This window comes from Meleagris gallopavo, chromosome 1 (genome assembly GCF_905368555.1).
Source record: "Meleagris gallopavo chromosome 1, MGAL_WU_HG_1.1, whole genome shotgun sequence".
Lineage (NCBI taxonomy): Eukaryota > Metazoa > Chordata > Aves > Galliformes > Phasianidae > Meleagris > Meleagris gallopavo.
In genome coordinates, this window is record NC_139404.1 from 112,988,609 (window position 1) to 113,007,280 (window position 18,672).

Genomic DNA, 18,672 nt, shown 5'->3' on the forward strand with positions numbered 1-18,672 from the left:
ACAAGATTAGGTCCAAATAAATAAAGAAATTTGTGTCAATTATTAAAGGCTTTTTATTCTGATTCTGCATTATCTATGGAAGAGGTTGCCTGCTAATGAGGTACAATCCTCTGTAAGAACTGTTGATCTTTGAGGAGGAGTTGTGGCATTATCAGTAGGAAAATGTAATATGAAACACTCAACAGCTGTCCTGAATTAAAACAGTTTCCTGCCACTGTTTAAAACAGAGATATTAAGAGACATCAGTCTTTTGAGTGTAAAGAAGACTGAAGTGTCTGCTTCATTAAGGTGAGAGTAGATGATACGTTTGTTTTCTCCATTATTTTAGAATGGACTGTATTTTTTCCTTCATTATATTTAACATAACTGCAGCAGACAGGCGCCATTATTAGAGGGGACCTCTCGACTAATGAAGTGATAAAAATGTGCCATTAGGAAGCCATTAGAGATCTCTAAGAGAGCAACACCGCTAATTAATGTCTCTCAAAAATACATAGTGCTTTGTTTACCACTGTTGTCCTAGATTTAATTTTCCACATTTACTTTCACATATAATGGTAGTTAATCTTTAAGAGGGTCACAAAGGCTCAGAATTACGTAACTGAACTGATCACTTAGCCATATTCAATCCTAATTATGCTGATTTTGGAGAACCACGGCTTTTCTTTTTATGGAAAACCTGATAGTAGTAATAACTGATAGTAAGTCCCAGGACTGAAATCAGTAGTCTGAGGAGAAAAACATCCTTCACGTTTAGACTGATGTGCATTGTCTCCTACATTCTGCTTCAGGAGGGCCCCCATATTTAAACCAATCTTTAATAACCACATTCTTAAGGATGTGAAATGGGTTTAATTTAAATGTACTGAAGTGTTGTGCTCTCAAGAAGGCAGAAAAATTACAATCATTACTAATAGTTTCACACATCTCTCAGTAGAGTTTTCCTATATATTTTAGATACCATTACTGTAGACTGAACCTAGAAATTCCCTTATAGATGGGAAAAGGTTTCTTTTTATTTACTTTTCTTATTATCATATGAACATATGAACATAAATTCCTATCAATTTATCTGGTAGTATCAGACCTTAAACCTCTTTCACTTTTGTAAATGAGTTTTGTCTACTCAGAACATCGAGTTTTGCCCTTCATTTTTAGCTCTGAAAGCGTGATGAATAATTTTGAAAATTTAGTAGGTGCCTCAGTGTACATAGGTTTGAGATGAAATTACAGGAAACTAAAATGTCATTTGAATATCATGGAGCTGAGATTGCATTTATGATAAACATTCCATGCCCGTGCTTGCATTCCCTCGTGCATATTCTCTCTCTGTCGCAGACATATATATGCATATGTACACATGAACAGCTGTCTTCAAACTACTTAAGTAGTTTGTTAATTGTGAAGCTGTTGCGTAGGGTCTGTAGCATCCTTACTGCAAATCTCTTTGTGCTAATTCAGTAGAGTAGAGACTCTCTAGAACAAAATGGCTGTAACCATTTTCTTGCTGCTCTACTAAAGGTGTTGCTACTGTATAGACCACCACTTGGAAGGTAAGATAATTCCCCACAATCCACTGCTGCACAGGAATTTGTCTGTTCAACTTCAGCTATATTACTAAAAGGTTTTAGATACCTTTTATTTTGCTTTAAGTATCTACTCCTCCCATTTTTATTTATTACAGCTAAAGAGTCTTGCAAGTAAACTATTTAACATAGCTAAAATAGTTTTGAAATGCAGAAAAGATTTATGGAGTCTAAATATAATGTTTGGTATCATTGTAGGAAACAGAAGGCCTTAAGAGGGCACTGTTTCCTTTTTTCTTCAGAAATGCATCTTTAGGTTTTAAGTACAAACAGAAACTGATGCATCTCCAGATATATACAGCATAGATGGGAGTAGTGTAATATCACTGATACAGTAGCCAGCATTTAGAGATGTGTAGAGCAGCACAACTATTATTTTTGTGCTTGAGCAGATATCAGCAATTTCCTTTATAGTATACCAAGTGGTTATAGTTTCACCTACGCAGGCAATCTCACATAGGGTAGTGCACTTTGCATTGTATTTCTGCAAAGTACATGCAAATCGTTATTTAAAGTGACTATTAATATTTCTCAGAAGAGGTGAAATGCATATGTAAACTCCAGGCTTCCCTTATGTGAATCTTTCTTTAGCTAAAAAGCTGAGTTTTATTGTCTTTCTTAGGGATTCCCTCTTGGCTTAACTGTAAATTCTGAGGTCTCATTTAATAAATTTGGTGTATGAGAAAGTACTTAAAGTATATTCAGGGAAGAAAAGTTTTGAAGTTTCAGTAGTAAACCTCTACAGAATAATATGTGCAACCAGGGACACTTTGTTGCTTATTCCCTGAGTCGATCTACTCTTTACTCTGGGAGAGCAAAAGCCATCCTATTGCCTTTAAAAACTTAAACTCTCCTTTGCTAGGACTAGGAACCAATTTGGTCGCTATGCTGGTGGTTCTATTCAAACAATTTCAAAGGCCCATCTTACTTTCATTAAGTATTGGCACCATTTTTGATTACCTGATGCTACTGTAGACAATGCTGCCAGCATTTGTACTCTTGAATAGGTCTTATACAAAGATGGGGAGAAAAGATTATAGGATTTTTAGCCTCAAAGTCCTGGTTTCATGAACAACAGAAAGTCCTACTGTCAAAATATGAGAAAAATTTGTCTCTGTTTATAAAATTAAACAAAGATAAGATCTTGAAGTGGTAGTAAGCAACTAAAATGTGGATGTAGCTTAGAAGTTCCAGTTATTATATGGTTGTGCTTATTCAATATCAATTTGTTTTCATTACTTATTTTACTGGGAGAAATACTGTAATTTAAAATAAACTGCAACTTAAATAAAAATTAGTGGCTACAATCTCTGTTGATAACTCATTGATACACAATATAGTTAGTCACCTCCTTTAATATTTGTGTTCGTCTGCAGTTTCGATCCACCTTCATTAATCAGCAGTTCTTAAATTTCTGCAGCACATAATTTAATTCACATTTTCAAATTACCGATCTCCACATGTCCAGCTGTAGTGCTGGTTTTCATGTGAGACCTCTTCATTTACTCTTCTACCTGCTCTCTTAAGTATCCAGAAATTTACTTCTCTTCCTGAATGTGCTGAGGGGCTTGCAGGGAAGGTTTTATTCCCTCATCCTTCAGAATGCTTACCAAAATGTAATACAGAACAGACACGACAAACATTCAACTTTTCTTGCAGGTAATGTGCTTAAAAGAACTTAACAAATAAAACACATATTGTCCATATTATTTGACATCCAAAATGTTTGGCATATGAAAATCCTAACCGACTACCTGTGATGGCAAAGTTGTTAATGTGGGGAGTTGGATGTTTGGAAGCTACTAGTGGAGTAATGACTTAAATAGGTCATGTTGGAAAGCGTGCTGTAAAGCATAGAAGTGTTGCTGGTAAGTCTGTAGTAAAGCTCCCAAGTAAGAGACTGGCAGTAAAATTCATGGGATGTGCCCTGGGACTTGAGCTAGTAATAGGTTTATGGGAAATGTGAACGAGAGCTGATTCTCTAAGGAAACTAGAAATGACAAAACAAACTGGGGATAAGGAAGTTGAAATTGAAAGAGGTCTATGACAGAAAATGGAGGACAGTTGAACAGAAGCTTGAGATAACAGTCTGCAAACTGCACTTCCTTTAAGAAATGTGTTAATACGGCTTACTCATAGTAAATGCTTGTGTAACTCTCTAGAAATGTATATTCACCTTTCTTTTATTGGTTTATATGGAATCAAGAAGCATTTTCTTTAATCAGTACCAAACAGAACTGCATGTGGATACTTGAGGTTGCATTTTTTTTTAATATGTACTTTCATGCTAACAGCAAAAATAAACACTGCGAGAACTTATGAAAGAAGTATATGTTAAAAGTGCAATTTGCCTCATAAAATTTTCAGTTACGTAAAAGTGGCAGATAGAATATACTAAAAAAATCATCAAACCAGAGTTAAGAAACACGTGTTTTATTTCTACAGGTGACAGAAAAAAAGCAAGAGTTAGAGAAATGCTTGAAGTTGTCCCGGAAGCTACGAAAAGAAATTAATTCTCTGACAGAATGGCTTGCAGCAACAGATGTGGAATTGACAAAGAGATCAGCTGTGCAAGGGATGCCTAGCAATTTGGATGCTGAAATTGCCTGGGGCAAGGTAACAATGTAACACACACTGTACCTTTATACATCTCAGTTTATGCATATTAAAGAAGGCTTGATAAAAGGAATAAAAATTCTAGTTTTAATCAGCAGAACTTTATAACTGCTATGTTATTATCACAATCACTAATGCTCGAAAAAGTTTTAAGCATCTTAATCTCTCCACATGTATATACTAGCACAATTCTGCAACATACTGAAATAATCTTCCCTGATATGAGTTTGAAGTAGAATTTCATTTTTCAAAGAGTATTTTGGATTTTCCATCCAGTATCCATGTGAATAGAGATCACTTCTCTCTCATCTCATTTTACTTATGGCTAAAAGTTCCAGTAGATAAAAGAAGGATGTCAGAAATCTGTAGGTTCCGAGTGTTCGTGTAGCAGCCAAGAGGAATATTTGGTTCCTTATCCTGTTTGTTTTGTGGCTCATTCATTTTTACCCCAAGGACTTCATACTTTGATAATACCTTACTATGAACTCTCAGTTTAGGTGAAAATGCAAATCCTAAAATGAAATTGTCCCCAAATTTAATACATGTGCCACAAAATAGATAAGAATCTGACAGAATCACAAAGGGATGCAAGAGCTACATCGAGCTGCATATCTCTGTGGAATACTAAGACTGCTCAGTATCATTCAACACTAGCTAATTTGGTTTATATTCTGTATACATAAGGGAAATCCAATCTGAATCAGATCATAAGCAAACCAAACCATCACTATACAGACATACCAAAACCTGTGCTTTTGAGGAAACCATGCTCATCATAATTCAAAGCTTCAAACTTTGAAAGAATTATGTGCAGCCAACGATGTTTTGAAAAAAGTACAGTTACATGATTCCAAAACAATACAACAGAAACCTGTAAAACTGCTTTTCTGTGTGTGAAAAATTAACACTTCAACTCTGCTTAATAGGAAAAATGCTTTAAACATCTTACTGGTTTCAACATGCATTGTAGATACAGTCATGAATAATGTGCAGGCAACTTTATGACTTTCATAAAAGACTGTAGTGGTTTCATACACTGAAGTACAGTCAGCTTTGTATTTTCTATCGGTTTTTTTTGTGTGTTTCTTTTCTGTTTTGTTTTTAACTGCTCGTTTCAAGCTTCTGAGCTTAGTGTCTTTAACCTTGAAAATACGCCGATGATTTATGAAACAGGTACCAAGAAAAAGAAAATCCTATGAGTTCTTGGTGAGGTATGGAATCATTTTTTGTTATCCTCAGTCTCTAAAAGTGTTCTAAAAGTAGTGTCCAAGATATGTTGAGATCACTTCTTACTATCTTACAATTACTTTTTGATTATTACTGCTTTGACTTTCAAAAACAAAAACCTTGTTCTGTAAAAACCCCATTGTTGTTTGCTGTTTTCCCACTTTCGCTTGCTGCCCTTCAAGTCTTACACAGTTCTTCTCATCACTTGTTTGATATTGTGATCTTATCACACATAATAAAGTTGCAGTTGTTTAAGAGATATATTAGATAATCATATCAATTTAATACCCTGTAACTGTGCTGCTAGATAGTCAGTCCATTTACACAGTGAATAGAAGAAAAGTAATGTTTAATATAGCTGAACTATATACGGTGTAGTTCTCCAAAAACAGAAATGTAAACTGTATGTTTGTAGGTACCTCTTCAGGAAAGCTAGTTCAGATGGATATAACTTCAGAGCAGCTTAAATGGAAAGACTTGTCTTTGTCATTTAACCGTTAGATGTATTTCTTCAGAAATTGCATAATTTGAACATAAAATTTGATGAATTGCACAGTTGCATAGTGGGAAGTCCTTGTTACATCTCACTGTTGCTATGAGAAGTACATATTTTACTTTTAATAATTAAAAAAATGTAACAAAATGTAGTTAAAATGAGAAATTTTACTTTGAAAAATATATCAAGCAGATGAACCTACTAATCCTAAGAAATGCTAAAGTATTGTGAATTCTCATGAAAGAATTACATCCGAATGGTTGCAAAAAACAAAACTGGTAACAAGCAGATTTTGGCTTCAGCTCCAGAACAAATCTCTCATTTGGGTCAGGCCGTATGTACTACCTCAGCTCTTCTGCTTTAGTCCCTTGATCACTAAAATAAGGATAAACAACTTTGTATGAAAACAACTCTTCTTGAAGTATGTATTTACTGCATATCTTTCATAAATCCTTTCTTGGGATTGATTCTCTTTAGGGGAATATAAATCAATATTCCTGTAAATATACATTATTAATTTTGAACAATCCAACAGACTGGTGGCAAATCCAACCCTTCCAGATACATGCTGAAATTATGTGATATAATTATATTTTTGCACAAATAATCTGCTCCCACTGTAGCAGGAAGTGTTGTGTGTTACATGAACTCTTTAAAATCATTTTGAGGAATTCACAAACAAGTATGCCAGCAATACTTCTATGTGGATTTCAGTGTAGCATAGTACAAAATAGTACATCAATAATTCAGTCCCCAGTACCAAGCCATCACAGTATCTGATTAATGTCACAGCTTTGGGCTTTGAACTTCCTGAGTAAGTGGGCTACTGAAGATATTAACCAAATGTCTAACAAAATGCACTAGGAGATGAATTAGGCCCCACAGATTGCCATTGTTAGGAAAGTATACTGAAAGCTAACACGTAAAATGGAGACAGAGAGGAAAACTCAGTAGTGTGAATGAACTGAAAATTGGATGTGTGCTGCAGTCATTGCAACTGGGCAGAGAACTCATAATCTTTTTCTTTACAGCACAAGGAAACAGTTATATTTATTACTGAACTTATTTCTAATCGATTTTCAGTACCAAAGTATTTTAAAACATGAAGGGAGCTCACAGTTTCAAAGATAATTATAGAGGTTAGAAGAAAAAAATGTGAACATGAGAATGTTGTCTTCAAGGTATAAACGTCCAGAAGTAAAAAGGAGTAGGAAATGTCATTAATGAAAAATAATAATCTTTACATGAAGGGAATTGTGCACATCTAGAATTTTTCTAAGGATAGAACAAAAAATTCTTAGCTGAGTTAGTTGAAAAAAAATGGGCAATGTAATGAAGGCTGTAAGTTGTGTCTTTTTGCTCAACAGAGACAAGCTAAATCTTTCCACTTGAATTCAGTTCTGTTGTAATAGATAAGAAAAATGACATACGAGTGGGAAAAGTCATTAAATATTGTATATTAAGAAGCCATTTATAATCAGAATACTGAGTTAGCGAATGCATTTATCACAAAAGACATTAATAATTGTGGGGCTTATTTGTCTTTTAATCGGGAGCTGGTTTGATATGAATTTGATTGCCAGGAAAGCATGTTCTCAATAAGGAAATGCCAGGTGGTAGCACAAGGAAAGATTCTCTATCACTCACTCTCAGAAGTATTATTCTACCAGTGCTATAATGTTATATTTCAGCTGGAGAACGGAATACTAGTGAGTGTAAAGTTGATTTGAATTACTCAGAAATACATTAGCTAACACATTTAGCAATGTATTTCCTGTCAATAAAATCCATGAAATAAAATGATCTGAAAATAGTTTGAACTGATTCGTAGTCAGTGGTCAGGATGTAATAAAAAATAAAAGATGTGCTGTGAATAAACAAGTAAATGTGTATAATCAGCCCCCTGAGGAGGCCGTAATGTCAGTTCCTGATTAATTCTGTAATCTCACCCAGGCGAGTTCAACTACCTAGGTAATTTCTTTTACAGAGATTTAAATTATTAAGGTTGCTTTAGAGTAGTTCACAATATACAGGCTGTGTGGAGCCATATATAACTACTTCTTCTATCTTTTGTTGATTTTGAATTTTTAAATATACATATTTAAATTATTAGAAAATTACAATAATATCCCTTTTACTTAGCCACAGTTGTGATTTGCTTTGGGGGGAAAAAAAAAAAAAAGTTTAATTTGATACACAGTAGTCTTACCATTATGAACTGTTGCTCAGAAACCCTCTTTGTCATATTATCATTAAAAACAAAAAACAAAAACGAAAAAAAACCCACATTCCTACATGGCTTCTGTTTTCAACCATCAGTTGTTCCTAGTCAGTCTTTGCTAATGTAAAGGAGGTTATGATTTTTTGCTTCCTGGTGAGGCATCAATTAAAAAAAAACCAAAAAACAGCTGTAGTAGTTGTTATTAAACTCGAGGATAAAGAGTATCCCACACTAGAGTGGAATCAGAAAGAAAGCTATGAACCTATCGCTGCACAGATAGCCACATTTATTTATACAGTGATTTATCCTGTAACCCTGTGGGTCCGTATGTAAAATAAAGGTACTATTGTATGCAATTAAAAACTTCTTATGAATTCTTAGTAAGGTTTGTCTTCATATCTTTCAATGCTGCAAAGTATCCTACATATTCCTGAGTTTCAACTCATCTGAATTTGTTATTCCTAAAGTAAAACTCTTATTTTAGGGAAATGTTCAGAGCCTGGGCTTTCAGTGGTGATGTAACTTCCTAGTTTCAATTAAGGCATGCTGCCGGCATTTGTCTAAGAAATATAAGTGAGAAAAATAATTTCTTTAAAAGTTAAGGAAAGATTTAGTTCAGTGAAATCTGAATTCATTTTTTCTTGATCAGATAATTTCTGCTATGTTATCCTGTACGTACTAAATATCCGTAACTGTTACTTCAGGAAAGTGGAAGTACAATGAGTTTCTTCCAATGAGACATATCAGAATTCTATTTAACAGAAATTGCCAAGCAATTTGAATAGTGGAATGGTGGGGATTAGGCCTAGCAAGCATGAGTTCACAAAAGGGAAGTTGCTTGACCAATCTGATCTTCTTCTATGATCAGTGACCTGCCTGGTGGATGAAGGAAAGGCTGTTGAAGAATTAATTTGTTTTATTAATTTATATGCCTTACCAATATTATGTGTTTAACGAGGACTGTTTTAAAACTAATGACTCCTAAGTTATTCTGTTGGCCCACAATATCAGAGGTTGATGCTGGTAGTATGGCAGTAGGTGCCAACCTTCCCACCATTACTCCATTCCATTTTATTGCTGTGCAACAGATGGCAGCACAGGGGCAGTCTGACACATGGAAGTGCCTGTGAAGTAAAGGTGTGGAATTAAATTCCTCCATCCTGACAAAAAAAGTGCGCCATTGACATTCATTGATGCTTGCTGAACATTTGTGGAGGCCAATGAGTAGATGTGAGCACAGTGAGGTGGTGGGTGGTGCATTTCAGAAGTGACAATAGTGACAGTGGGTCATCTCTGCTGGTGTAGATTTTTACAAGCTGATATACTGGTTCTTGTTCATTTCTGGCAAAAATGCATAGCAAGTAGCATTGACTACGTGGAAAAAGGTGTTTTTTGGCTGAGAATTTGACCAGTCAAACAGTGTTGTTGTGTTCTTTGTATCTACTGGCATTTCCATAGAAATAAATAGGAGGCATTACTTTCAGAACGCCCTACATATGTATGGTTTTTAGATGCTATGAGTACTATTTTAATATTTTAGTTCACTGAGTAAAAATTCCAGGTGAATACAATGAAAAAAAGGTGTTTCTACAGTTTGGAAACGAGACATTTAACAGGATGGAACATGGTTTCGGCTGAAAAAAGATTGCACTGGCAAATATCAAAGGAATATTTAAAATCATTCATTAGACTAGTTTTGGTGGAGTTCAATTAATCTTCAGATGTTATCATAATGCTTTGTTATTGTCCTATTTCTTATGTTAGCTTTATGTGCAATTTCATAGCTATGTCATTTTATTACATCCAATCTAAATATCTTTAAGTAAATATTGTAAAACATAGTTGTTGTTGTTGTTGCTTTTTATAATAAAATATTAAAACTATATTTTGAACACTGGAGTGAGAGCTAATTCATGGTTTATAAAAATAATTTGTTTAACAAATATGTGAAGATGAAGAATGCAATTTTGTCAGAGCTAAAACCAATTTATGTTTTATTTACTCTGATTTATACTTATTTCCATAATTATAGGAAGCAAGAGGGTGTTTCCTCTTATGAACCTACTGGCTATTTGTTGATCTTTGTGTGGAGAATGTTTAATTTCCTGAATTTTTATTTTTTATTCTGCTGATTGTAGGCCACAAGGAAAGAGATTGAAAAACGCCAAGTCCAGCTTAAGAATATCAGTGATCTAGGAGAGAATTTGAAGACAGTGCTGAAAGGAAAGGAAGGTCTAGTGGAAGATAAACTCAGCCTCCTGAACAGTAATTGGATAGCAGTAACTTCACGTGCTGAGGAATGGTTAAATCTGTTAATGGTAAGAAAAATGTGTTTGTGCCCACAGGAGAAATGATGCCCAGGTGTGGATGCTCATTTTTATAGGATTGCTTTTTCTTGTGCCCCGGAGTATGCTTATCTAATTGACTGACAATCAATCACATTGTTTAGTTGAGTGCATTTTAGATTTGACTGATTAAAGAGAGAGCGCGCTCTGGAATTTTGCTTGTTAGTGTTTCCCATTCTTATCTGCCTGAGTAGTTTCTGGACCATTTTTTGTTTTGTTGTTTTTTTTTTGTTGTTTGTTTGTTTGTTTGTTTTTAATTTTCCTAGTGTGTGGAAGGCAGGTTCTTCCCAAAGACCTAAAGTACTTGGATATGAATCAAGTAAAAGAAATGGCCATATCAGTTGAATTAAGTATCAGTACTGATAACAACTTTGTGTTTGTCTACATACAACCTGGAAGTCACCACCTGCATATTGATTTAGTCTTCAGAATAGATGTGATGTGTGTGAACTAAATTCATTTCAAAGGCAAATGAATTAGAAGCTCTGTGAGTACTATGCACCTAATGTGCTCAAGAACAATGATGTGGTCCTTCAGAACTGTGTGGTCCTCCTCTGGGCAATTTTGTGGTGCATATTTTGATGGGGATAGTTTGTTAAGGGGCACAGATTAAACCTCATACAAAGTAAATCCCTGAACCGCGTTTAATTTAAATTCAGGAGTCCCAGCAGCTTAGAACTACTGGCAGTCATAAAACTTTATTCTCCCCTTCATGTTGTCCTGAAGAGTTGACAAAAGCAAAGAAGGAGTGTTAACCATACAGTGGCTGAACACTTAAGAAAATCTTGTATGATGTTTCTTTTCCTGATGGAATCAGAATGCAATTTGAAGCCACAGAAACTGAAGTAGTTCTCAGGGATACATTAGACTTAAGATCAGATCTTGGTGTTTTAGAGCTCTACTAGAGACATTATCTTAAGAATGCTTCTGTAACAGATATGCAGTATCACTACAGAGCGTACAAGTGTAAACATCCATTTGTGTCTGCTCCATCTGGAAGACTGAAGCATTTGATTTAGCATGATGTAGGTGCTCAGCTTCAATGTAGAACTGATTATTAGAAATATATATTGGAGTTTACAGATTGCTGTAGTTATGTCATTGGTAAGGTTATGTAGCAGTATTGCAGTTTCTGTCGAGTAATACCTTTAATGACTAAAAGGAACAGCTCAGTAAAATGTTACAGCGGTTGCCACTGTCACACTACTAAAATATCCATATTCTAATAGTGTGCCAATAAGTTCATGTAGCTCACCTATAATTTTGAGGTGGGTGTGCATATATCTCATTCTAGTGATCTCATCAGAAAAGACAAAAGGTCTATAAATAAACAACAACAAAAAAATTTTATTGGAGTATCAACGACAGTAGCTTTTTAAAAAGTAGAATATGAAAGCAGAGAAGCTAGGTGAAATGTGTATATATATAAAACTCACTTTCTTGACTGTGATTTTGCAAGTGAATCCTTGTTTCCATCCTAGTTTCAGTCGACTTAGTAGCTCATCGAAAAGCAAGCCTGATTCTTGGGAAATTTCACCTCCATTAGGCCTGGCTGCCAGCTTCCTGTTCCTCTCAGCAGTCTCACTGAGCTGCAGATGCCTGTTTCTTGCTGTGACTGTATCACCCTCCTGCCTGTCTCTTAAGAAGATTCTGTCTCTTCTAGAATGTCTTTCAAAGAAATAAAGCATATAAAGTGAAAGCAAACACATAAAATAGATTTTGTCCTTCACATAACAAGCAGAGATTATATGAAATAGATTTTGTTTCATAACATATGCATGTTTGCCACAATTGGCATAAATATGGCTATTATTTCAGTTCTGATTACTTTTTTGTATGCAGTATTTACCTTTTTCACATACAGGAATATCAAAAGCACATGGAGGCTTTTGATCAGAAAGTAGCTAATGTCACGACTTGGATGTATCGTGCTGAAATACTGTTGGATGAATCTGATAAGCAAAAGCCCCACCAAAAAGAGGAAACTCTTAAGGTAAAAAAATGTGATTTTCTGGAAAACATTAATTTTATTCTGAAAAGGAATGTGTCAGAACTAGCATATTTTGAAAGTTAGCCAAAATTGATTAACATTATTTTCATTGTGATAAAGCTACCTTCTGGCAGCTTGTATATCACTTAGTAACTTTGTACCACACAGCAAAAGTTAAGTTCCCTACAGGAATAAAACCAGATACAGTACAAGTCTTGGTTACTTTATGGTGAGTAGAACATCTTTTTAAACCTGTGTTTGCTGGAAAATACTACTTAAGCAGAGCAGATTAAACACAAACCCTTTCTCCTGTGTTTTCATTTTTAAATACTTTTCTATTTTTCTTTTATTTTCTGCTATCTATGGTATCTGCATTTGATTTCTCTGTCATATGATTGTTTTAGTCCCATGAACACTGCTTGCATTGACTCCAGTCCAACACCATAAGCAAGAATATTACATGGTGAATAAGCTGTATAATAATGGCTTAGTGCACTGATCTAAAGGTTTTATTTGGCCTCTTGCATCATTTGACTGATTGATGAAAAACTGACATATAAGATAATTGTGACAAAGTATCTATTTAAAATAACTTCTTTGTCAAGGACTTCGAGTTACTATCTATATGGGTTTATATATATATGTATTTACTTTAGTAATCAGTGTGAAATGTTGCATATTATCTGAGAAATAGTTTGCAAATCAAAATCAGAATTTATTGCTGATGCTAACATAGTGATACCATTTACCAAAAAAAATTCCAAGGCAATCAAAATTTCCAAGTAGCACTTACACAGAGCATAAATCAATGGCTCATTGATCTCAGAAGGATTACAGGACAGACTTCTGAAGCAAGATAAACAATTTTGCCACCGTAAAGCACAAAGAACAATTATCTTTGCCATCAATAAAAGTTTACATTTGTATTGCACAATGGCATTTCATAGACATGGTAAAATACTTCCTAATGCCCAGATGCGTTTAAAATTCCTTAATATGTAGCTCCCCTTTTTTGCCTGTGCCCATATTGGCATCTACTGTTATAATTATTACTACAGAAGAAGAAGGTATTGTTTTCTTGTAAAAAATATAGATTTGTATAAAAAAATCACACTGGTGTTCATCTCATCATTTTACCCTCCCTCCACTGAACCTTACTGAACAGTAATGAAAGTAGCAACTATTACCTTGAGTTCTTTAATGCATGAATTATGATCACAAAATCACAGAATGGCTTGAAGTGGAAGGGACCCTAAACACTATCTTGTTCCAGATCCTTGCCACAGGCACCCACTACATCAGGCTGCCCAGGTCCCCATCCAACCTGGCCTTGAGCACATTCAGGGATGTGGCACTTGCATCTCTGGGCAACCTGTGCCAGTGTGTTAACACAATTAGCAACTCTCCTTATCTTTAGTAACATAAAATAATTGATTGTACCCTCAAATATGTTGAGAATTGTATTATGACAGATAACCTGTCTAGAAATGCTATCCACCATTATTTTCCAATAGAAGATCAGAAAACATATATAGATACATTCCTGCTATAAATTTTGAGGAGCGTGAGTAAGAATGTTATCTAATGTATTTATACTGTGTTTGCATGCTCATGCATAATTGTCTGAATTTGCTTTGTGGTTTTGCTCCCTATTCCTTTGCACACTCTCTCTCTCTCTCTTTCTCTCTCTTTGCATTTATTACTAACTTCAAGCCCTGTCTCTTGCTCACGGACTGTAGCGCTTAAAGGCTGAGCTGAATGATATGCATCCAAAGGTGGACTCTGTGCGTGACCAAGCAGTAGACTTGATGACAAACCGTGGTGATCACTGCAGGAAAGTAATAGAGCCTAAACTATCAGAGCTCAACCATCGATTTGCTGCCATATCACAAAGAATTAAGAGTGGAAAGGTAGGAAGACTTGCTGCTGTATGGAGATGCGTACAGAATGGTATCTGTATAAGGTGAACAGTTAAAACTTATCAGTGAACTATAGAGTCTTCAAAAGCTAAGATTTTAAAGGAAAATACATTAAAATCCTAATTTTATTTTATTTTTTTTTAAGTGTCAATGTTTGAGGGGTGTTTGGCATTAAGGGGCTGTTTTCACTACTGCATAAATAGTGATATTCACTAAGTTTATATAAACATATATCTGTTACCTCACTAACACATGTCATTTAGGAAATAATAAGATTTTTAATCTTCTCAAATGACTGTCTATAACCATTTTTTTTTTGTGTGCATTTGTTTGGAGGGGCTAATTTTTATTAAATGTCTTTTCCTATGAGGCCGAGACTCGTCAAGGTTTGATATGCGTGTATTTGTATATGTGTATTTCAACTGTACTTCAGATAATTATCTCTTCAATTAGTTTGAGTACTGAATTGAGTTCAGTTTGAATTAGGGCATTTTTAGCCAAGTTTTGCCAAGTCCACTTCTGATGTGGAATGAGGGAGGACATAAACCACTTCTTTTCTCCATTGGTTTTGCTACCTTTATTGTGAAGAATAGTTTTGCAGATTAAAGCAGGCAGCCATGTAGGTTGCGTAGCAGGAATGTATGGATCCTGGTCCTATATATTTGTGATAGCTAGTGTAATAGCATGTGAAATCAATGCACAGAGGATCAGTGGCAGAGAAGGAAATAAGCCTAATAAATGCATAAGCAAGGTTGCATGGTTTCCATGTACTGTTTAGGGCTTCCACAGGGCTCAGTGCCCTCTGTAATCAGCACATTCTTTGTACATATTTGAGTTGATTTAGTGTTCATTTGTGGAACAGAGTATATCCTATTGGGGGGAAAGAAAAAAAAAACAATGATAGAAACTGTGAAGCAATCTGAAATAACTGGGTCAATATCTGCTTGAATACAAGAGAGGAAGTTAAAGGGACTTCCAGGAAAGTTGAGGAGAAAGCCAGGGTATGGTTTGGGTTTTCTTTTCTTCAGTATATTACTTAATTGCACACTTATAAACTGCAAAGATGAACAGTGGCATGTAATTGACATTGTTGAATTAAAAATGAATCATATTAACCTTGAAGGCAAGAATTGTGCAAAGAAGGATATGTGTGAATACTTTAGAACGCTGTTTTTTATGGCCTCTCACTTTGAGAAGTATTGTTATTTTGACTTTTTTTTTCAGGAAATATTAGTCCTTCTTGAAAATCAAGTATTCTCTCATAGCTTGTATACGGGCAAATAAACTGCTGGATTGTTTAAAACTAATGCTCTATTTGGCTGAGAGATTTTAAGATTACTTGTTTTCTAATACAAGCAACTTTCAACAATTGTCTGACTGTATCATTTCATCTTTGCTGGCTAAAATGAACTTTAACTGGGTGATTTCTAAATCATTTTGCTCTTCAAGGGTGCAAGTACCTTCTCTAACTGAGTGCAGAATCATTGACATTATTTCTTTGAGCAATGTAGCATTTCTTACTGCACAACAATAAACAAGACATGTTTTTTTCCAAAGCTGCTGTCTTTTCTAGGTAGTTTTGACATAGATATTGAGGAATATTGATACTGTGCTATTGTGGAGGATAGACACTAGCCAGCAGCATCTAAGCACCCACACAGCAACTCACTCAGACCTCATCCCCTCAGTGAGATAGAGGATAAGAACAGGAAAAGTGAAACTGAGAAAACTTGCAGGTTGATAAACAGACAATTTCATAGGTAAGAGGAAAAAAGCAAGTAACACAAAGACTCACTACGTCCCCTAAGCACACTGATGCTCAGCCTATTTCTCATCAGTGGATACTTTGAAAGTTGTACCCCACTTCTTCCTCTCCCTTACGTTTTTTTTTGTTTGTTTGTTTGTTTGTTTGTTTGTTTTGTTTTGTTTTTGGTTTTGGTTTTGCTTCTGTGTTTTTCTGTTTGTTTCTTACTTTGATTTTCTGGAACAAATCATTATATGATATGTTGTCCCGTCGGCCAGTTCAGGTCGTCTGTCCCCTCCCAGCTTTCCCAACCCCCAGCCTACTCATTGTGGTGGGGTACTTTTTTCCTGTGACCTAGGATGATTATGTTAGGGATTTTGTTTTGTTTTGTTTTATTTTCCTGGCAGCCGTCAGTAGTATTTCAGCAGTTGCAATGTGCTTCTACTCAGTACAGAAGGACAAACTGTAGACAGAGGATATGTAGGAACGACTTTGTGTGTAACATTTCTATTCTGAATACTGCAGTATGGAGCTTCTTCTGAGTTTTGCCATACTCTTCCACAATGTTGTAAGATGAAATGTTGTAATGATGCATCCTTTGATGAAGTGATCTAAATGATGTAGCTGCCAGTGGATGATTTTTCATGGGTTAATTGTTTGTATTGTATGCTGTGGGCTCACTCGAAGGGTAAAAAGACTTGTCAAGAAAAAAATATCTGTCTTCAGAATATAACCTACAAATGTCTTCAACATGTCAACATTCTCACTCAGATTTTATCTCAGTTATGATTGTACAGAAAAAAAATGATGTGGAATGGCAGCATCTCACTATGCTTTTTACTACATATACCTAACAAAATGAGAGCAGTAACTACAGCATATTGTTTTAACTACAGGTGAGAATTTAGGGAACCTTCTCCAGTACTCTGGAAAATCGACAACTAGAGTATGATTGATGAAGGTTATCTGTAGTACTGCCTGTGAAAAAGAGGCAAAAGCTTGCTGTACTATTGCTGACTTTCTGTATTCATTCGTATAAAGGATTAAATTGTGTGCCTTGGTTTGTCCACATCCATAGAAGTGGATTCCTACTTCCCTTATTCACGATTTCAGATTTATGGGCTGATAAATTATTAAGAGAGAATATACTTCATGTCTTTTTTGTTTACTTATATTTAGGTAAAATTATACACTCTGCAATTACACTGAAAAATCAATTCAAGAGGCTAAGCTTTTATAAATTGTGTGCAGTCAATTCTTGCCTGTTTTCAAATTATTTTTTAAAATAATAATGATTATCTGTACATCAGTGAAGTAAGTAAGAAATAGAAAATAATTTCAATGAATAATTAATAGTTGTAGTCTGAAATAACGAAATGAAGCTGTAAGTATGTCATAGTGTACTGAGATTTAAAATTTTCAAGTGTTTTTTTGAACTTTATTCAATTACTAGAATTTCAGTGAGTATTTTTCCTTCCATTATCAAAAAAAGATAATGTTGTTTTGGTTTTAATATCTGTCAACAAGTAGTGATTATATATTCCAGTTTTATTAGTTGATTTCTCTTTTATTGATATTTAAGTACTTTTGAATATATCCTTCAGATCATTTGAGTATAGATTACTTAGTATTTTGCTATTATTTCTGCCTTAGTTGAAGTAGTTGCTAGGTAAGAAGCTGAGCTTTTTGATGTAAATTTGTGAACACAGTATGTTTCCTTATGAATATCATCCATTATTATATTTCCATTAGTGTGTACAAGCATACAAAGTCTTTGTCATGAAAATGATCAACCAGATACAATTAAAATATTTTTACTGTAAATCTCCCAATTTATCTGTGGAACAACTGATAAAGTTTTACACATCTTCTGAGTGTTAGTTGATGTCTAGCCTCTTTTGTTTGACTGAATAGCTTTGATTATTAACATCTTGATTACAAACATATGCTTTATAATAAAGACCAATTGTGCTGTAGAGAAATGTACAAGGGAAGTGACAAAAATATAATGTACTTAGGCCTTTAGTAAGTAGACAGAAGTACATCCAGGAGATTCTAGGTCATTAAGAGAAGACCAGGTCAGAGATCACTTCGTGAGACTGAATGTGTGCAAGTCTATGGGGCTTGATGACATGCATTCTAGGGTCCTGAAGGAACTGGCTGATATGACTGCCAAGTCACTCGCCATCATATTTGAAAAGTCATGGCTGTCAGGTGAAGTCCCTGGTCACTGGAAAAGGAAAACATTACTTCCATTTTTAAGAAAAGAAGAGAAGAAGACCTGGAAAACTACAGGTCGGTGAGCCTCCCCTCTGTGCCTAGAAAGTTCATGGAGCAGATCCTCCTGGAGGTTGAGTTACGGCATGTGAAAGACAAGAAGGTGATCAGGGACAGCCAGCATGGCTTCGCCAAGGGCTGATCGTGCCTGACCAATCTGTTGGCCTTCTATGATGGAGTGACAACATCTGTGGACAAAAGAAGGGCAACTGATGATGTCTGCCTAGATGTGGTCCTGCACCCCATCCTTA

At 35.1% G+C, this 18,672-nt stretch overlaps 1 protein-coding gene across 15 annotated transcripts in view; it reads left to right on the forward strand.

The window, feature by feature from the left end:
• DMD (dystrophin) overlaps window positions 1-18,672 on the forward strand; it is a 1,154,126-nt gene that overhangs the window by 530,142 nt on the left and 605,312 nt on the right. For 12 of the 15 annotated variants that reach the window (XM_085210257.1, XM_085210277.1, XM_085210286.1 and 9 more), the window contains 4 exons: window positions 4,032-4,202; window positions 10,285-10,464; window positions 12,356-12,484; window positions 14,221-14,391. In XM_085210257.1, the coding sequence (XP_085066383.1) occupies window positions 4,032-4,202; window positions 10,285-10,464; window positions 12,356-12,484; window positions 14,221-14,391 (651 nt within the window). The remainder of the gene's footprint in view (window positions 1-4,031; window positions 4,203-10,284; window positions 10,465-12,355; window positions 12,485-14,220; window positions 14,392-18,672) is intronic. The other 3 variants (XM_085210314.1, XM_085210303.1, XM_085210328.1) reach the window with 3 other exon arrangements.